Source organism: Triturus cristatus, chromosome 11 (genome assembly GCF_964204655.1).
Source record: "Triturus cristatus chromosome 11, aTriCri1.1, whole genome shotgun sequence".
NCBI lineage: Eukaryota > Metazoa > Chordata > Amphibia > Caudata > Salamandridae > Triturus > Triturus cristatus.
This window is the reverse complement of record NC_140594.1, coordinates 993475014-993497812: the sequence shown is the minus strand read 5'-3', so window position 1 is coordinate 993497812 and position 22799 is coordinate 993475014. Positions and strand designations below refer to the sequence as shown.

Genomic DNA, 22799 nt, shown 5'->3' with positions numbered 1-22799 from the left:
TTGTCATTTATGGATGCTAATATAGGAGCACACACAAATGCCTTCAAAAGGCTCTATAACTAAGGAAAGATCCCCTAAGAAATACTTGTTCCCAGTAATGTTTGTGACTCCTTAAATGAACGGAGATTTAATAAATAGGTTCACATTATTTGAAGTCCCAAATGAAACAATGTAGAAATCACTGTCTTGGAAAGACATATCACAACTATGAGACATATAACTGGAATTTAAGCTGTTCCACCTGTCTACGAACTTAACCAGAAAATGGAAGCTTAAACACACAGAGAAAGGGGTGTTCTTCTTGGTGATTAACAGCACTGTCCATCAGTGTAATTGCTAAGGATGGAATGTTGTTTGGTCAAAGGTTCTAGGTATGTGGCTTTGCATGATTATCCTAGTACATGTTAGCAGATGGTGTAGCTGAAATAATACTCACTAATGTTGTCCCTTCCTAGAGTCTTTCTTCAGTCTTGTGCATCATAGGCAAGGTAATGAAGCTCTAGTAGAGCTGGTTGGCTCATATTTTGTCTTATTGTTGGCCAGTGTAATCATATATCTCCCCCTATTGCAATAATTTAAAAGTAGTCCTACACTTCTGGTCTAATGTTCATCCAGACTCACTGGTTGTGCCGACTGAAACTGATTTTTAACATTATGAAAGATATTGGCAAAGTACTAGCACAGACCAAATTGTCCATAAGCTGGCGGTGGAGCACCTACAATGTAGCACAATTATCTCTAGTTATGCAGCTATACATAAATTTGCATGAAATCAAAAGAGGTCAATTTTATATGGGAATAATGACAAAAAAGCTCTTAGTCTGTTGAGCTTTATGTCAGATTATGTTTTCCATTGAAAGGTAGAAAGAAACAGCCAACATGTGTTCTGGCTGTCAGATTGTCTTAAAGCTTGGGTAGTACTGTGGTGAAAGCATAAAGTGTGTTAAAAAAAGTCATTCCAGTCATCAAATTTCCTATGTAGAGCATGAATTGCATGAAGTAACTGGAGTGTAAGCCAAAGCTTGAATGGACAACTTGTCCTTAGTCATCTAGAAGATTCTCTTAGTTAATGGTGTATGTCAAAATATCATGGTCGATAATATAAACCTGAACTTACATTGACCACACAATAACAACTGGTGAATTGCTATTAAACTAAGCACATATAATGACGTATAGAATTACTCTTCCTAACTCGACAGCTACACACCTTGACAATATGTTGGTGGATGATATTGTGCATTCCATGTATGTTAATAACAAACTTGATATTTTTCTGGAAGACCCAGGTAATACGTTCAGGTTAAGTGTGACAACTCTAAAACGAGTGTGGAGGCTTTATGCGATTCCACCCTTATGCTGTGGGGTCCAAACGTGGTTGCCTAAAAATGTCTTTGTTGTAGCACTAGCAGTGTATAGCTGTTGCTGAACTGAATATTTGTAATCCTGAAGTTAATGGGATTGGAATGGTAAACCTACCCCACAACATCCACAGCACTTGCAATCGCCACAGATTGTCCCAATGAGTCCATTGACGGCTTGAATAGCGCACAGCACTACTTGCACAGCACTCATTATCAAGAGGATGCTGAATAGAGTCAAATTCCAGGGGATCACATCGACAGGGTTTTGGCATAGGTTCCAGAGTGTATGATTACCTAGATAGTTTCTGCAGGAAACAAAAATGTATTACATACATTAGAGGGTAATGTGCTATACTGAAGCAGGCATGTTTTAAACAATTTAGTATGAATGCAAACTCACAGTCCTATATCAGTCAAAGCTTTGATGCAAGAAAGCAGCTGCTATTAGGAAGGTGAGGATTTGGGCCTTTTTGACTCTTCTGGATTTCAGGTTGAAAAATGAAAATCAGCAGATTGTACACCATGCAGAAATCTATTTGTCAGCCAGGTTAACTCATTCGGTTGCAAAAGATATGCACAAGAAAAGGATGATGTTCTCAATAAATTCACTTCTGTATATAATAAGAATCTTTCAAATAAACCAGTAAGTGTGGGATGTTGTCCACAGCATGGGCTTGAACAAAACAATGTTCACATTTTGTGGTCCCAGAAACTTAAGCTTAAATACTAATATGTACAAACCCGGCATCCCCACCAAAAAATTCCTGCGGATGCTTTTCTTTGCATGGCAACTATATACCCTTGGCTATTTATACAAGACTGTTTTGTAAACGTATTGTCGGGAAGTTCCTCAGAAAATTCAACTTTTCTTGAACTATTGTGGTGGATATACGTGTGATTTCTTGTTCAGAAAAACTGTAGTAGGGCCGACTTCGGTGAAATAATAGAGCATTTGTGAAAGGACGTAAATCTAATTTTTGGCCAGTCCAAGGGCACATTGCATAGGATGCCTATTAGGCAAAATAGCAACGAAATACAAACGGAAATCTGGCTCACACTAAGCCAGCTGTATGATTATTAATGCAGCTTGAAAATCATCAATAAGGTATTCCTGCAAATTATATATATATATATATATATATATATATATATATATATATATATTACCTACTGGCGGTTGCCAGTAGGTAGTTATAGTTAGGACCTTGTTTCTATTCAAAAAGTTTTTTCTTTTCCCAATGACTTTGGTGCCGGTTACGAATCTTCGCGAAATTTAAAAAACTAGTGGGGCGCTCCAGTCAGCTCCTGTCTTGAAAGTTTCGGGGTAAATCGTCAAGCGGGGGCTGAGAAAAAAGGGGGGTCCCAAAACGAGTTTTCCCCATGTTATTTTCTATAGGAAACTTTAGACAAAGCTACAGCCCGAACTGCTGAACGGAATTACACCAAATTCGGCAAAAAGGTACCCTTGGTTCACAAAGAGCTCTTTTTGTTAAATAGTGTAAATCCGTTCAGTAGTTCCTGAGAAATTAGAAAGAGAAAATGTTTCGATATCTGGGGCAGCGGTGGGTTCGTGAACCCTCCCGGGAGCGAGCTTCACTCTGATTGGCTGCCAACACTCCAAACCAGGAAGAGTTGGGAGCCATCTTGTGACTCGGCTTCTGGTGCACTGCGGGTGGGGCGATGAGGTCCTCTTGAGTCCTGAGGACTCCAGGACACAAGTGGACTTCATCGTCCGAGCAGCAGTGCGCCAGAAGCCACGTTTGCAGCGTGGTGTAAAAAGGGGCTTACTGGAGGTACCTGGTGGGCTACTTGGCCACCAGGGATCTTTAGGATTCAAGGGGACTTAATAGGGATGTTATAGTTAGAAATTAGCATTTATAAAACCTTAGAAATTAACTAAAAAAAACACAGGATTGAGGCACATTATAATTAGGAATTTTCGTTTGAAAAAACCATTGAAATTCACTGAAAAACATAGATTTCAGGGACGTTATAGTTAGAAATGAGTATTTAAAAAACCATTGAAATTCACTGAAAAAAACCATAGGTTTCAGGTACGTTATAGTTAAAAATTAGTATTTAAAAACCTTAGAAATTCACTGAAAAAACCATAGGTTTCAGGGATGTTAAAGTTAGTTGGACATTTCACTCTTACAAAACCATAGAAATTCCACCTTTATAGTTAGTTTAGCTAACTATAACTCGTGCCCCCGCAATGCACTGCTGATGACGTCACGTATTACATCACTCATGACATGGTCAGTGACATCACTGATGACATCTCAAATTATATCACTGATGACACCACTGATGACATCATCCACGTGAAAATCTGATGCACCTCCTCACAGTCTAATATAACCTTTGATACGCCCACTGTAAAATACAGACTACCATTTTCAAAACCATCGACACACCAACACCAGTTACTACATACGCACTCACTGATTCCTAGGTCTACACACACACATCCACTCATTCACCCATACAATCTCTCATAATACAGTCACTCATCAATACAACTCTATCATATGCACTTATACACATATACAGACACACACACCGCCCCTCATCCATGGAATTACTCACACACCTAGTCAGTCATGCAAAGAATCAATCACACTCCCATTTACTGACCTATACAGTTATACACACAGCACCTCACTTATTCATACAGATACTAACGCATACTTACTCTCTTATACAATCACTGATACAAGTACACACTCATCCATACAGCCACTCTCACAATCACTGACTCTCACGTATAGTCATTTATATACTCCAACTCTCACATACACTGCCTTTTTCATATAAGTATTTACTTGGACATGTACCACAGAGACATCCCTTCACTCACCAACATACTCATACACATTCTCACCTACCCATACAGCTGTTTCCACATGCACTCTTGAACCCATACACCCAGTGAATCAACCACTCACACATCTATGCGCAGAGTCATAAACCTCACACACACACACTCAGTCTCCCATGCAAATACTCAGGCAACCAATCAATAACCCATATAGACACTCGTGTAGCTACTGACTAACCCATGCAGCAGCTTACACAACAACAGACAGACTGATACAGACATTCACACAGTTTAGTCACTAACCCATGCATTCAGTAAGACACACTTAATCACTCACTTATACAGTCAGTCACGCACCTACTATATCCTCCATCCAGACACTTATACACCCACTCATTCTTCAATACACCTTGGCATATATATAGATCATATTTAAACTTTACAGAAACACACAGTCACTGGATGATGTCATCAGTGATGTCATTTGAGATGTCATCAGTGATGTCACTGACCATGTCATGAATGATGTAATGTGACGTCATCAGCATTGCATTGCGGAGGGCGCGAGTTATAGTTAGCTGAACTAACAACAGAATTTCTATGGTTTTGTAAGAGTGAAATGCACAACTAACTATAACGTCCCTGAAACCTATGGTTTTTCAGTGAATATATATATACTCAAACACATTATCTACTGGCGGTCGCCAGTAGATAGTTATAGTTAGGATCGTGTTTCCATAGGAAATCCGCAACATTCTATTTTGAATAACTTTGGCGCCGATTGACGAATCCTCGTGAAATTTTCAAAATAGGTGGGGCGCTCCGCTCCGCTCCTTCCCTGAAAGACTCGGGGGGATTCGTCAAGCGGGGCTGAGAAAAAGGGGGGGTCCCAAAACGCGTTTTCCCCATGCATTTTTCCATAAGACCTTTAGTCCAAACTACAGCCCGAACGGCTGAACAGAATTACTTGAAATTTGGCAGAGAGGTGGTCCTCAGGTCAGGGATGTGCCTTTTGCAGGTCTGGTGTAAATCTGTTCAGTATTTCCTGAGAAAATAGCATTTAAATCAATATATATATCTATAGGCGCGCACCGTGCGCGCACGGTAATCCTTACCGTATGCGCACGCTGCCGTGCGTGAGTGCGATTCTGATTGGTTGTTAGATCTTAGTAAACATTCGAATCGGTCAAAACCAGGAAGTGTCGGCCGCCATTTTGTTTCTCGCAGTCTGAGGGGGTGAAAAACAAAGGTGGAGAACATGAAAAGGGGGCAGGGTGGACAGTTCATGACCCCCTAGCCTTGGTCAGGGGGTCCCAGAAGGACCCCCAAGGGCAAAAATGTATTTAAAATTGTTTACGAAAAATCGCGGAGTGCGCGTAGCGTGCGCGCACGGTAGAAACGGAAAAATTCCGCGAACTACGTAACGTGGGCGCGCGGTGCGCAAAGCACACCGCGCTCCCACAGCGCGCACACAGTGCGCGAAGCGCCCCGTGCGCGCACGGTCCGCGCACGGTTATAGTTAGTGCAGGCAACTATAACTCACGCGACCGCAATCCTCTGCTGATGACGTCAGATATTACATCACTGATGACATATGTGTCTTTCTGAAAAAAAAAATATTTGTAATATATGTATAGCTAAAAATTAATGGAAGAAGACATGGGTAAATAAGTGTCTAAATACAGTATTAGCATCAGCAGAGGATTGCGGTCACGTGAGTTATAGTTGCCTGCACTAACTATAACGGGGGAATTTCAATGGTTTTTCACGAGTGAAATGCCCAGCTAACTATAACATGTGTGAAACCTATGGTTTTTTAAGTGAATATATATATATATATATATATATATATATATATATATATATATATATATATATATATATATTCACTGAAAAAACCATTGGTTTTACAGACGTTATAGTTAGGAATTAGCATTTAAAAAACCTTTGAAATTCACTAAAAAACCTTAGGTTTCAGGGACGTTATAGTTAGTTGGACATTTGACTCATATAAAACTAGAGAAATTCTTGCGCGCCCGCAATGCACTGGCGATGATGTCACATATTACATCACTCATGACATGGTCAGTGACATCACTGATGACATCACTGATGACATTTCAAATGACATCACTGATGACATCACTGATGACATCATCCAGTGAATGTGTGTTTCTGTAAAGTTTAAATATTTGTCATATATATCTATGCCAAGGTGTATTGAAGAATGAGTGGATTTACAAGTGCCTGAAGGGATTATTTAATAGATGCGTGACTGACTGTATAAGTGAGTGATTGAACGTGTCTTACTGAATGCATGGGTTAGTGACTAAACTGTGTGAAAGTCTGTATTAGTCTCTCAGTTGGTGTGTAAGCAACTGCATGGGTTGGTGAGTAGCTACATGAGTGTCTATATGGGTTATTGATTTGTTGTCTGAGTATCTGTATGGGTGCTTGAGTGTCTGTGTGGGTGGGTGGGTGGCTGTGTGACTCTGTGCATAGATGTCTGAGTGGGTGATTCACTGGTTGTATGGATTCAAAAGTGCATCTGGGAAGGGCTGTGTGGGTGAGTTAGTGTGTGTATGGGTGTGTTGGTGAGTGAATTAATGTCTCAGTGGTATATGTGTGACTAACTACATATGTTTTAAGGCAGTATCAGAGATGTCATTTGAGATGTCATCAGTGATGTCATCAGTGATGTCACTGACCATGTCATGAGTGATGTAATATGTGACGTCATCACCAGTGCATTGCGGGCACTAACTATAAAGGGCAAATTTCTCTGGTTTTATATGAGTCAAATGTCCAACTAACTATAACGCCCCTGAAACCTATGGTTTTTTTAGTGAATTTCAAAGGTTTTTATATGCTAATTCCTAACTATAACGTCTGTAAAACCTATGGTTTTTTCAGTGATTTTCGAAATGTTAATTTCATATTTTAATATTTATAAAACCTATATTTTTTCTATATTTTTTGGTAATATTTTGGAACTCTATTATCCTTTTTTTTTAATTTTACAAATTATGTAATGTTTTATATCTTCAAAAAAAAGTATGTATATCTTTTTTTTTTGGGAGAAAACTGGAGTCCCGTACTGGCAGTGTACCAAGCTCCATCAGCACGCGAATCCTATCCTCCACATTGCTAAACTCGTAAATGATGCGCATTTTGTATCTGACGGGTTCGGGGCACCGCGTCCCATGTAACATCATATACGTATGTGGTCGCACCGGCTGCTACTTTGGTATGCGATGGGTATGCAGTACCAAACCACACGTTACGTCATGTACGTGTGGGGTCACGCCAGCTGCGCGTTGCGTATGTGATGAGTGCACGCTGCCAGTCCCTGTGTTACGTCATAGACGTATGGTGTCGCGCCGGGTATGCCATTCCCTCATTTTTTTTTTAAATTATATCTAAATAAGTTTAAAGTGTATATGAGAGCAAGCGATAATCTAAAATATTTTAAACATTTATATATTTATAACTGTAATAAACTTATATTATGGTAAGTATATTTTCTCAAAATTGCGTCAGGTGCGGCGTCCTTGTGCGCTTAGTGTGCGATTGCCATGAGACCTTAAAAAAAGCATTTGATTGGTTCATAACATTTCCCATTGTAACAGTTGGATGACCCCACCCATTTTAGTCATTCTCTTTACAGCGTTTGATGAGAGACACCTCTTCTGCTTAGAGAGCTTTTTTAAAAAGTTTTTTGCTGTGTACACATATCTTATACTATACACAACATGCAACGATCATCTTGATCAATATTCATGGTCTGTACAGTAGCCTTCCACGTGTGATGGCCATGCATCTGAAACGTTTCATTAAACAACAAATGTGTGTTACACGATGCCCCTGGTGTGCGTGTGTGCGCATTATTGTGCTGCCTTTCAGCCTGGGTATTGGTGGCTCAAAGGGGTATCATCAGCCACGGGCAGAGTGCACATCCTAGATCACATGTGACAAGCAGTAAAGAGTAATGTGTATATTTGTGTTGCAGTATGGTCTGTTGTCAGGCTTTACCAGTATAGTAGTGTGTCCTATGTGAGACTTTCAGATTCACGTTTGACATGCATTGCTTGACTGTAATGAGCGGTATTACTGTGTATGACGTAGCCTCACTGCTGATCCTCCCTCCATCCAAGCACATTCATATGTGTGCACTTCGCGATAGCAACACTTCCAATAATACCGCACACCATTGACATGCGTGTCTGCGCATATCCACAAGCTTGACAACGACATGTGATGTTGGCCATTCAATGTTTTCGGACAGCATCTCATTACCGATAGTTGCCGCCCTCCCAGTACATGCTACATTTATGTAAATTGCGGATTGTGCGATGTCAAAACAGCAACAGGGACACACACATAAGTACACTTCCTGGCCAGGCAGGAACTGAACAACGCCCAGGTCCCCGGAATAATTATTCACACCCCTACGCTGGCCTGGCATATGCAAGCCCAGCCCACTTTGCGTGCGTATAAATATGATAACAACAACGCCACATGTCCCAGTTCTTCTACACTGCCTCAGGTGATATGGCCGCATCCACCTCGCATATCACAATGCGCAATAAAAAAAAGGAATCCATGAGATGTACACCATCCTCGCAATCAAAACTCCATTTGAATTGTAAACCCTGCTGGCCGCCGTGTTTGGACACACAACAATGACATCAGGTGAGCAGTGGGGCCTGGGTGCACAGGGGCTGCAATTGACCGCGGTGCTGCGGGAGGGGTGGGGTGCATCAGCCTAGGTGCGCAGGTGCAAACAAGCGATGTTGCCGTGCGTAATGATGTGATCTCTGACCTGATTCAGTCACATCTCTGTCTCATTTTAAGGACCTGCTGGAACGTACTGTAGGCCTGAGCCAGCGGGCAGCGCTGCCCTACAGACACGTGGCGTTGGCTTTTGGGGCACTGTAGTGAGCTAATTACTAAGTGTACATGCGCACAGGCTTCCGTCACTGCATTATACGCGCACATTATGCTTCTAGCATGCACTCTGTTCCTTTGTATGTGAACGTTGGCATAACATATTACTATTTAACCTTGTGCATTCTCGTACACTCCAACTCCTCTTTGAACCACGATTACCACTAACAGTTGGTAGATCGTACTTCAAGAAGAAAGGATGCACTCAACTGGTGTTCTCTATTAAGCTTGAAACAAACCTTCATTTACCTCAAGACGTGTCCAGCATTATATTATTTCTCCCTTTTCAGACACTGAGTTACTTGTACCAAAATGCGTGCAGCAGGTGCTCAGCCCGAGATGAGGTCCTGGGCATTCTGACGCCTTCCATCGTGGTATCAAGACACCATCCCAGACCGGAAACCTGCTGTGCCACCCTGAGAGATGCACCCCGGAGACGGAGCTCGCACCGGCACATCGTTGGACACACCGGTGGTGGCAGGTGAGCAGTGAAGCCTCGGTACACAGGAGCTGCAATTGAGCACAGTGCGGGGGAAGGGGCTGGGGTGCAGCAGCCTGGGTGCACAGGTGCAGGCAAGCGATGTTGCCGTAGATAATATTGTAATCTCTGGCCTCATTCATATCTCTGTTTCATTTTAAGGACTTGCTGGACCGCACTCTTTCTCGCAGACCCCAGCATCCCAGACACACGGGTGACGGGAGGTGAACAGTGAGGGCTAGGTGAAGTAGCCCGACGCTCTGTCTCCTCCTCCCTCTGTCCTTTTGACTCTCCCTCCCATTTATTTGTGTTGTTTTAAAAAAGGTTATTTTTTTTACCAATAAGTGAGTGTATGGGTCTTCTTTTTCTGACAACACTTGTCTATAGTTTATTGTGAAAATCGGCGGTTGATAGGAGGTTATGAGGGAACACATTTGAAATTTTGCGGTGCACCTATCAAATATAAACAAACAGACTATTACATAAATGAAGCCTGGGTAATTCTACAACTGCAAGGGTTCTATGAGTGTATCACTTTATAACACCATGAGTACTGCCCGTGTGATTACAGAACCAATAAGGCACTGCCTAGGGCCACCAAGGCTTCAAGGACTGGCGAGGCCCACCCTGCATATTTAAGTAAAGCACCGGAGGTTGCCGATCCCCGGACCTGAGTTGGCCTCGAAGCCCCCCGAACAATTAGTAAACAATACCCGGGGAGGTGGTGATCTCTAGGCTTCGAAACGTCTCTGTGCCCTCCCGCGCCTAATTTACATGTGAGATTAAGGTCCCCAGTGCTGCAGAGACCCCGCAATATAATAATAGGATTGGCCCCAGAACATTACCCACCAGGGGGCTCATTTAAATGAACGGGTGAGACCCCGCTTCATTTTTTTTTCTCCATTTTTACCATCCGGATCTGCTTTATTGAAGCGATACGAGGTTTTCCTCCTCTCGCTTCAACGAGGCAAACAAGGATTTGCTATCACAGGGTGGAAGCCATGCTCCTGCCCTGTAATAGTAAATGTAAATGTCCCGCGGATTCACACCCCGGGACATTGTATGAGCTGCGCCTGGGAGGTGGCGCTCCATAGGGCCATGATGCATTGGTTACTGCATAACTACAGAATTAGTATAAACGCATACTAACACTACCTGCACACATGTAGTACAGCGACCAGAGTGTAGTGAAGAGGCAGAGGAAGCCCTAAATCAAAAAATATAAATCCTACCAGAGGTAGGATCACATAGTTCGATGAGCCGACAACTCTGAAATGAGTAGAAGCAGCTTCGTGAAGAAAACGGGTCTTCAGCAGAACGCAAGGAAGCTCGAAATATTAGTGAGTGCTGCCTTCTTTTTACCTTCTCCTGCTCCTCGCCAAATTTATGTAGTGAAGAGGCAGACAGCAGTGGATCCGATAAGTAGATTTATTACAGGAAAAGAAGACAGCTTAAACAGCCACCAACAGGAGCAGACAGCAAGGCAACCGTCTTCTCCAGTACCGTGTACAAACTCCCCAAGGTTCCCCTCATGACAGCCCTACATTCTAACATTACATACTTACATTCTAGTAGCATTACATACTAACATTCTACTATGTCTTACATTGGAATACTACACAGAGCACATGACTTTACAGCAATGGGCTCATGGTTTCATCCACGAGTCTTGAGACCAGTAGGGGTGAGTAGTTCGCTTCCCACTACAGCACCCAGAGCACATCACTTTACAGTAATGAGCTCACGGTTTAGGCTCACGGTTTAATCCCCGAGTCTTCAGACCAGTAGGGGTGAGCAGTTCGCTTCCCACTCCCTGTATAGTATAACCGCATACTAACACTACTTACACAGTTATACTACAACGGCCAGTATGCCACAGCGCCCAGAACCCATCACTTTACAGCAATCAGCTCGGTTTGATCCCCGAGTCTTCACACCGGTAGGCGTGAGTACTTCGCTTCCCACTTCCAGTATAGTATAAATGCATGGTAGGGGTCAGTAGCTTGCTTCCCACTCCCTGTATGATATAAACACCTACTAACACTACTTGCACAGGTATGCTACAAAGACCAAAACACATCACTTTACAGCAATGAGCTCACGGTTTAGACTCTCGGTTTCATACCCGAGTGTAGCAGCATCTCATCTCAGCACCATGTCACTCTGAGCAACACCGCACTTTCAGACCGGAAGGAGTGAGTACTTCGCTTCGCACTCCCCCACAGAGGTTACAGTGCTCCTATCCTCCTGTTTCCTACTCTTTTCGCCCTTTTTTCCCCTTTCTCGTTTCAACGGAATCACAAAATGGCTGCCAACACTTCCTAGTTTCAACAGCTCGCAGCAAATAAGCAGCAAGCTTGTGCTCATAACGCCTCAGCTAATCAGATGGCAGAATTCCCAAATATCAATATCTGTAAATTTCGATATTTCTCCAAAACTACTGAATGGATTTACACCAAATAAACAAAAGCGTGCTCTCTAGACCAAGACCCTTCTCCCTGCCAAATTTGGGGTAATTCCATTCACCCCTTCGACCTGTAGCCTTGTCTAAAGTTTCCTATGGAAATTGCATGGAGAAAACATGTTTTAGGGCCCCCTTTTTTCTTAGCCCCCCCCTCGACAAATCACCACCAAACTTTCAACATAGGAGCTGATATGAACAAATAATACGTTTGGAAAATTTCATGAAGAGACATCAAACAACGCCAAAGTTATAAGCAAAACACAAAATGCTCTTCCTATTGAAACTGGGTCCTATATATATATTATCTACTGGCGGTCGCCAGTAGATAGTTATAGTTAGGACCTATTTTCCATAGGAAATCCGCAACATTCCATTGGGAATATCTTTGGAGACGATTGACGAATCTTCGCAAAATTTTCCAAACTTTTGGCCAGCTCCGCTCCGCTCCTACCCTGAAAGTTTTGCAGTGATTCGTCAAGCAGGGGCCGAGAAAAAAGGGGGGTCCCAAAACGCGTTTTACCCAAGCAATTTCCCATAGGATCTGTTGTCGCAGTTACAGCCCAAACCGCTGAACGGAATGACACCAAATTTGGCAAAGAGGTGGTCCTCAGTTTGGACTCGTGCCTTTTGCATATATGGTGTGAATCTGTTCAGTAGTTCCTGAGAAAATTAGGGTAAAAAAGTTAGTGATATCTATGGCCGGGGAGGATCCGCGAACCCTACCCGCACCGTACGCGCACCCTCCCCGAACTGAGCGCGCACCCTCCCGATCGCGCGCTGAATGCTAATTGGCTGTCGAGTGTCTCTCTACATTCGAAACCAGGAACTGTTGGCGGCCTTTTTCTGCCTCGGTAGAAGCGAGGCTGAAGAAGCAAGGGGAATAAGTGTGTAAAACATATAAAGGGGGCTGAGTGGAAATACTCTGACCCTCTAGAGGTGCTTAGGGGGTCCCAGAAGGACCCTCTGGGGCCCCCTTTTTTAAGAAAAAATACGGCGAAATACGCGAACGGTGCGCGCATCCTATCGTGTTGGGTGCGCGCATTCTACAGCGTTGGGTGCATGGATTCTCTCGCGTTGGGTGCGCGGATCCACGGCAATGTTTTTGAAAAAAGACAAGAAATCATTGGTTGTATGACTACTTTCTATACTGAATGGTAGGGTGTATATTTCTGTTTTTTAAAGGTATGATTCTTATTGGTTAACAAAAACAGATTGTAAGGAACATTATATATGATAAGCTGATATGTTGAAAAGTCAAGCACACTTCCTGTCTTGATTAGCAACATTGTGTGCTGAACTTGTGACCTGTGAGCTCAGTGCAGTGTTCCATGAGCTGTTTCTATGGTAACAGGCAGAAGGCAGATTGGGGGAAGGGTTGAAATGTATTTCAGTTGGAAAGATTTGAAATGTTTAACCAATAGAAATGTGTGTTTGCTTTTGCGTTTATGTGTGAAGGATTGTGATTTGATGTTTACATGTATATGTGTGGAAAATGAGAGGGAAACTTTTCGATTCTTTGTTTTTGCTGAGAGGTGCACAGTGCAGAGATTATGTAAAAGAAAATATGGTGAGTGATTGATATACTTCTTAATCTACAAAACAACTTGAAAGATGAGTTATTTACTTGTGAGGGGATGTATGTTGACTATTTTGATTTTAATCAGACTAATGTATTTCTCCTGCTAAAGTGTAGGGAGTACTTTTTTTCTCTACAATGTGTGTGCATGTAGAAACCATTCTGTGATAAGCATTTGTGTTTTTCATGTGTTTGTAGACAGCTAACTGTGCTGTTTTTATATTTTGGTAGAATTAGAAACCAGTCATTGTTTATGAATTTGTGAAATGAGTTATGTTATGTTTCTATACTAAAATGTAGTACTACTTCTAGATGAAGAAATGTGTTTTAGTATAGTGCAAGAGATAGTGTTGTTTGTCTAGAATCACACAGTGAGTCTGTGTGTATTTGGGATCACTGTGGGAGAAGCATTTGGTAATATCATGTATTTGCTGACAGATAACTGTTTTAAAACCTGTCATGTTGTGAAGTTTTAGTGGCATTAGAATCCAGTCTTTGCTTATGCGTTAATTAAATGAGTCATGCTTTGACACTGATATGCTGTACTTAAATATGTAGATTGTGTGCAGTACCATTAACCCTTCCAGACTAGTGAATGAGTTTTGGTAAACTCCTAGGATAGTGTTGCTTGTTTAAAATCACACTGTGAGTCTGTGTGCATTTGGGTAAGGATTGTGAGAGAAGCATTTGGTAACATCGTGTATTTGCTGACAGATAATTGTTTTAAAACATGTCATGTTGTCAAGTTTTAGTAGCATTAGAAGACAGTTATGGCTTATGCGTTGATTAAATTAGTCAGGCATTGACACTAAAGTGCAGTCCTGAAATATGAAGATTGTGTGCAGTTCCCTTACCACTTCCACAGTAGTGAATGATTTTTGGTAAACTCCTAGGTATCGTGGTTGTTGTCTAGAATCACACTGTGAGTCTGTGTGCATTTGGGAAGCACTGTGAGAGAAGCATTTGGTAACATTGTGTATTTTTTAGCAGATAATTCTTTTAAAACCTGTCATGTTGTCAAGTTTTAGTTGCATTAGAAGCTAGTCTTTGCTTATGCATTGATAAAATGAGTCAGGGTTTGACACTAAGGTGCAGTACTATGTACTATTCTGTTCACTGTGGCAGAACTGAAAATTTAAAACTTTTACCTAAGCACTGTCCTAGAAGTAGTCTGATTATTTAGTTAGTTTCTAAGTACCAAATAGATTGCTTCAAATGTCTATGCAGTATGCATGTAGTGTTCTAACATACTATACACTTGTCTTTTACACCTTCAATTCCCTAGTCAGTATCCATACACTTCCAGGAAACACCCTGTCACTTCCTTTGCATTCCTCTAGAGACCCATTCAACAGCATGTACTAATCCATACACTGTGCCAAAACCCAAACACTTATAAAGTCACCAAAACACTCTATTTCCAGTACTCTAATGATTCAGTCACTGCCTAAGTATTCATGCACTGAGCCAGGTCTTAGCACATGGACTTCTTCAAACCTCTATCCACTATGCATGCAGTTCTCTAACCACCTACACACTTGTCTTTCACACCTTCAATTCCCCAGTCAGTATCCATTCACTTCCAGCAAACACCCTGTCACTCCCGTTGCACTCCTCTAGTGACCCATTCAGCATCATGTACTAATCCATTCACTGCGCCAAACCCTTATAAATTCACCCAGGCACTCTCCTTGCAGTACTCTAACCATTCAGTCAGTACCCAAGTACTCATCGAGTGACCCAGGCCTTAGTATATGGTCTGCTTCAAACCCCTATCCACTATGCATGCAGTCCTCTAACCACCTACACAATTGTCTTTCACACCTTCAATTTCCTAGTCAGTATCCATACACTTCCAGGATACACCCTGTGACTCCCTTTGCAGTCTTCTAGTGACCTATTCAGCATCATGTACTAATCCATTCACTGTGCCAAAACCCAAACACTCATAAATTCACCAAGACACTCTTTTTGCAGTACTCTAATCATTCAGTCAGTGCCTAAGTATTCATGCACTGAGCCAGGCCTTAGCACATGGACTGCTTCAAACCCCTATCCACTATGCATGCAGTCTTCTAACCACCTAGACACTTGTCTTTCACACTTTCAATTTCGTAGGCAGTATCCATACAGTCCAGCAAACATCTTGCCTTTGCACTTCTCTAGTGACCCATTCAGTAACAAGTACTAATCCATTTCTTGTGCGAAAAGCCTAGCACTTATAAATTCACCTAGGCACTCTCCTTGCTGTACTCTAATCATTCAGTCAGTACCCAAGTAGTCATGCAGTGAGCCAGGCCTTAGCACATGGACTGCTTTAAATGCCTATGCAGTATGGATGCAGTCCTCTAATCATCTACACAGTTGTGTTTCACACCTTCAATTCCCTAGTTAGTATTCATACTTTTCTAGCAAACACCCTGTCACTCACCCAGTGTGTCTCCTTATAGTAATGTAATCATTTAGTCAGTTAGCATGTGGAGTTTTAGTGAAGTAGGCTTTAGGGCATGAACTGCTTCAAAGTAGTGTGCACTATGCATGTAGTGTTTTAACCATCGTCACACTTGTGGTTCAGGGACATAGTTTCTTAGTCAGTATTTATATAAAATGTGTTTGTACAGTAATGGAATAGTATAATTTTGAAAGTTATTAATATACATTTATTTGTGATTCTTTTCTACAGATAAAGAATAGGAGTGTTTCTCATCTGTTTGCACTCTTCTCGTGCAAGATTGTTCGGATGAAGGGTCCTTGGGTGTTTCATCATACTTGCCGTGCTGTACGAGTATTTTTTGTTAGGATCCCCTTGTGACAGAACTCTTTTGCAAATCTTGAACGTGATCAAGGTGGCATTGGTCTTTGTTTGCCCCTCGAGAAAAGTACGAAATTTCCACACCACTGAAGGAAAACGTTGTTGGCGTGGTGCCTTCTGCAAAAAAATTTCTTCAGATTTGGTAAATATTTTAAAGCGGCAACATTTACAGTTTTTTTAAGTTAAACTTATAAAATGTTGTTAGCTGTATGCATTTTATATATTTGTGATTTGTTTCTTGTGGTATTTTGTTGAGAATACCATGTTGTTGTTTTTTTAACAATCTTTCTTATTTTCCAGGTCTGTCGTCGACATCCATTGTCCCCACAGTATTGTTCCGCCTTGTTGTTTTTTATTATTGTTATTACATTTTGTTTATTAGTTTATTGTTCATATATATGTTAATAAAAAATTAAAGTTTGAAAATAGTTTTTCGTTTATATATTTATTATTATAAAAAAGAAATTTTGAAAACAAAATTAATAACGTTTTTGGTTGTTCTTTTAACTGCTGTGTGACTCTTTCTTGTTCTTATTACTGTGATTTGATGGAGTCCACCATGGTGTTAAATTTTGGGGCACTTGTCGCTGGAATACTGGTGATATCTGCAGTTTGCACCAACTTCTGAATAGTGTGTTAGATTTATCTCAGCTTTACTTCCATTAAAGTGCTGATAATGAAATGGAGAGTAGCCGTTCCCGTGCAAAAAGACATGAGGTGCACCTTTCCGATTTATTCTAAATACTAAAATCCTGTATTGAATTGCACTGAGGTATTGGCTGCACTTACAGTGTACACACAAAATCTATTAAGAAATCTCATTGTATTTCTATTGATTGGGAATGGTGCGTCAGGTGCTGGATCTTGACGAGATATACTGCTCAGTTTGTATATTGTTCTGCGCACGAAAAAAATACAAATCACAACTTTAACACCAATTGCAATACGAATGAAATTCCGGCGATAAGACACGTTAGCACCAGGGATTTTACACCTGCTTTCTGCTGGTGTTCAGCAGGACATCTACCTGCTCCATGAAAGGGAACACAGCCAAGAGCCACACCAGAACATCCACAGGTACCATAGAGTCAATGAGCATGATACAGGGATACCCATGAGGGCCAGAAGACTCATCTCAACAACTCCAGGACCGCCAATGCCCCCCAAACCCACATCTTAGTAAGTGTGTCCCTGTGGTCATTGTCTTAGCATGATAGGCACGAGCCCTGCAACATCACAGTGTGCTGTCACCTCAGCGTTGGCAGTGAGCCTGGATGTGTAGCTACGCACGCATCCTCCTGCATACACAACTGGCGTGTGCTGGTCTGGGGTTCACAGGTCAGTGCAGGGGTGTGCCTATCCGGCAAGGGGAACGGGGTGTCTCGGACATGTCCGTGTACAGGAAGTGCGGTAAGTGTGTCTCTGTGTTCTGGTGGGCCTGCTACAAGAGCTGCAGCAGTCGATGTTGTAAAGTGGCATGCACCACCTCCAAACGGCACTGTGATGTTGTAGGTGGAATGTAGCAGGACATGCGTAAATAGGCATTACAATGGTGTGCCGTACGAGTATACGAGATACAACAGCGCACCATACAAAAGTGTGGGGCTCGTGGGAGGGAGGAGCAGCCGTTTGGCAACATAACACACAGTGAACTCGACCATGTGCCACATGCTGGGCATCTCATCCATGATGATCACGGTCGCAGACATCCCACAACACCAACGACTGGCCTTTGTACACATCCTGTATGAATGCAGCGTGGTGTGTTGTTGGCGGGTTGTGTGACTTGTGCTCCTTGTTGGTGTGTTTCATTTTTGCCATTGTTAGTCTATATGTGTGTTGTACTTAATTGTGCATGTGTGCCATTCTGCCCATCTCCCCCCCTCCCCCCACTCGCTGCTTCTTCCTCTTCCTACTGCTGTTGTGTCTATAATTTTGTTACTGGACACATAAATACATGTAAAGAATAAATTAGAAGAGTTCCTTGATTCTTTTAGATTTCAAAACTTCTCTATTGGTTTCTTTTTAATCTTCCATATGAACCGTTTTTTTAATATTCAACAACACATAGAAGTCAGAAGTGCAACGTATTCTATCAACACACTTTCTAGAACATTCTACAACACGTGCAGGTGAAAAGTTCATTAATTTTTTAAAACTTAACGATATTTTTTGGTAACATTTTCTTGAATACTTAACGACACGTACAGGTTAAAAGTTGACGATTGTTTTAAGTTCGAACAGTGCCTTCCAAATGCAAGTAGCAGGTGTGGTTGAGCAGAGCAAATGTTATCCTATGATATGTACTCCACGTTGAAACTGCTTTTTCTTAACCAATCATAAAGATGCTTTCCAACAAAAGTAATGTGCACCCTACTTTTAAAAAACAATGCTTTTCATGATATCTTTAGAGATAAGTTATAGATAGGAATTAGCATTTAAAAAACCTTTGAAATTCACTGAAAAACCATAGGTTTCGTGCACGTTATAGTTAGGAATTGGCATTTAAAAAACCTTTGAAATTCACTGAAAAACCCATAGGTTTCAGGGGTGTTATAGTTAGCTGGACATTTCCCTCGTACAAAACCCTAGAAATTCCCCTGTTATAGTTAGTTCAGCTAACTATAACTCGCGCCCCCGCAATGCACTGCTGATGACGTCACATATTACATCACTCATGACATGGTCAGTGACATCACTGATGACATCACTGATGACATCTCAAATGACATCACTGATGACATCACTGATGACGTCATCCATGTGATAAATTAGTGCATCTTCTCACACCCTTTGATATACTCAATCAAAATTTCAGACGTCCATTCTCAAAACCATAGATGCTCCAATACCAATAACTACATACCCACTCATTGACTCTTAGCTCTACACACACATCCACTCACTCACCTGTACAGTCACTCATACTTACAGTCACTCAGTACAAGACTATCATATGCATTTATACACCTACATAGACACTCACACACCACCAGTCATCCATAGAGGTACTCTCACACCTAGTCAGTCATGCAAATAATTAATCACACTCCCATTTACTCACCTATGCAGTTATACACACTCAAGTTCACTTACTCATAAAAATAGTGCCACATTCTTACGCTCTTATACAATCACTGATACAAGCACACACTCATCCACACAGCCACTCTCACATATACCCACTTATATACTCTTACACACATATATACTGCCTTTCACATATGTAGTTACTGACACATGTACAACTGAGATATACATTCAATCACTAACACACCCTTACATACAGTCATCCAACCATACAGTCCATCACAGATGCACTCTTAAAACCATGCACCCACTGAATCACCCACTCACACATCTAGTCACAGAGTCACACACACCCTACCCACACAAACACTCAGGCACCCATACAGATACTCAGACAACCAATCAATTATCCATATAGATACTCATACAGCTATTCACAAAACCATGCAGCCACTTATACACCAACATACAGACACATACAGACATTCACACAGTTTAATCACTAGTCTGCAGTAAGATACATTTAATGACTCACTTATAGAGTCGGTTACGCACCTAGAAAATCATCCATTCACACACTTGTACACCCACTTATTCTTCAACAGGCCTTTCCCTATATATATTAAACATATTAAAACTGTTCAGAAACACATACTCAATGGATGATGTGATCAGTGATGTCATCAGTGACGTCATTTGAGATGTCATCAGTGATGCCATTTGAGATGTCATCAGTGATGTCATGAGTGATGCCACTGACCATGTCATGAGTGATGTAATATGTGATGTCATCAGCAGTGCATTGCGGGGGCGCGAGTTATAGTTAGCTGAACTAACTATAACAGGGGAATTTCCAGGGTTTTGTACGAGGGAAATGTCCAGCTAACTATAACACCCCTGAAACCTATGGTTTTTTCAGTGAATATATATATATATATATTATCTACTGGCGGTCGCCAGTAGATAGTTATAGTTAGGACCGAGTTTCCATAGGAAATCTCAAAATTCTATTTTGAATAACTTTGGCGCCGATTGACGAATCCTCGCGAATTTTTCAAATCTAATGGGGCGCTCCGCTCCGCTCCTACCCTGAAAGTCTCGGGGCGATTCGTCCAGCAGGGGCCGAGAAAAAGGGGGGGTCCCAAAACGCGTTTTCCCCATGGATTTTTCCATAGGGACTTTAGTCGCAGCTACAACCCGAACGGCTGAACAGAATTACGTGAAATTTGGCAGAGAGGTAGCCATAAGGTCCATGAAGTGCCTTTTGCAGGTTTGGTGTAAATCTGTTCAGTATTTCCAGAGAAAATAGCATTTAAAAGCATATATATATCTGTACGCGCGCAGGGTGCGCACACCCTGCCGTGCGCGAGCGCAATTCTGATTGGTTGTTAGATCTTAGTTAACATTTGAATCGGTCGAAACCAGGAAGTGTCGGCCGCCATTTTGTCTCTCGCAGTCTGAGGGGGTGAAAAACAAAGGTGGAGAACGGGAAAAGGGGGCAGGGTGGACAGTTCCTGACCCCCAAGCCGTGGTCAGGGGATCCCAGAAGGACCCCCAAGGGCAAATTGTTTTCGAAAAATCGTGGAGTGCGCGCACCCTGCGCGCACCACCCAAACGTAAAAAATTCTGCGAAGTTCGCGCAGCGTGCGCGCACGGCACGTACTGCGTAAGCGCACCACGCGTGCACGGCACAAACTGCGTAAAGTGGGCGCACGGTGCACGAAGCGCTCCGTGCGCGCACAGCACGAACTGCGTAAAGTGGGCACGCGGTGCGCAAAGTGCACCGAATGCGCACTGTGGGCGCACGGCACGAACTGCACGAACTGCGTAAAGTGGGCGCGCACACAGTGCGCGATGTGCACCATGCGCGCGCCGTGAAAAAGTTTTGTTTAAAAAAATATATTAATAAATACATAACTTAGCATTTTTTTTCTTCGAAAAATCGCGGAGTGCGCGCACCCTGCGCGCACCACCCAAACGGAAAAAATTCTGCGAAGTTCGTGCAGCGTGCGCGCACGGCACGTACTGCGTAAGCGCACCGTGCGCGCACGGCACAAACTGAGTAAAGTGGGCGCGCAGTGTGCGAAGCGCACCGCATGCCCATCGCGCGTGCACGGTGCACGAAGCGCTCCGTGCGCACACGGCACGAACTGCTTAAAGTGGGCGCGCGGTGCGCAAAGCGCACCGCCTGCCCACTGTGCGTGCACGGCACGAACTGCATAAAGTGGGCGCGCGCACACAGTGCGCGATGCGCACCATGCGCGTGCCGTGAAAAAGTTTTGTTTAAAAAAATATATTAATAAATACATAACTTAGCATTTAAAAAAACGTACAAATTCACTGAAAAAACCATAGGTTTCACACACGTTATAGTTAGGAATTAGCATTTAAAAAACCTTGCAAATTCACTTAAAAAACCATAGGTTTCACACATGTTATAGTTAGCTGGGCATTTCCCTCGTAAAAAACCAATGAAATTCCCCCGTTATAGTTAGTGCAGGCAACTATAACTCACGCGACCGCAATCCGCTGCTGATGACGTCAGATATTACATCACTGATGACATATGTGTCTTTCTGAAAAAAAAAAATGTAATATATGTATAGCTAAAGATGAATGGAAGAAGACATGGGTAAATAAGTGTCTAAATACAGTGATGTAATATCTGACGTCATCAGCAGCGGATTGCAGTCGCGTGAGTTATAGTTGCCTGCACTAACTATAACGGGGGAATTTCATTGGTTTTTTTACGAGGGAAATGCCCAGCTAACTATAACATGTTTGAAACCCATGGTTTTTTAAGTGAATTTATATATATATATCTATATATATATATATATATATATATATATATATATATATATATATATATATATATATATATATATATATAAAGCTCCAGAAACTTCACTTCAAAGAATGAAGGAGGACCGCACACAGCAAGGTTTCTCGATGCGATTCTTTATTGCATTATATTGAGATAGCAGCAGTAACACCAGGACGCGTTTCGGCGTTCGCGCCTTTTTCGACTGAGTTACAATGTGCAGGTTACGTGAGCAGTATTATATCCGGTTCACACGATCTAGTTCCGGTTCACTTTAACGTAGACATAGTGAAAAGACTAAAAATACAGTTTAGATCGTACTTTTTGCTCACCTGAAAAAATACTATATATTTTACATCACCAGTACATAATTTTTAATTCATTATTACAAGTGAGAAAAACATTTCGGAACCAATTAAATAAATAATTAATTAAACAGGCGGTTATTTTAAGGCAAATTATTACCCTGAATGAGTCATTATT

The 22799-nt window shown here is 41.9% G+C and overlaps 1 protein-coding gene across 1 annotated transcript in view; it reads right to left on the bottom strand.

Annotated features, from left to right (window-relative positions):
- The window catches only part of TM4SF4 (transmembrane 4 L six family member 4), a 51502-nt gene that overhangs the window by 9448 nt on the left and 19255 nt on the right, over positions 1-22799 (bottom strand). The window contains exon 4 of the mRNA XM_085635081.1: positions 1480-1669. Coding sequence (XP_085491207.1) covers positions 1480-1669 — 190 coding nt within the window. The remainder of the gene's footprint in view (positions 1-1479; positions 1670-22799) is intronic.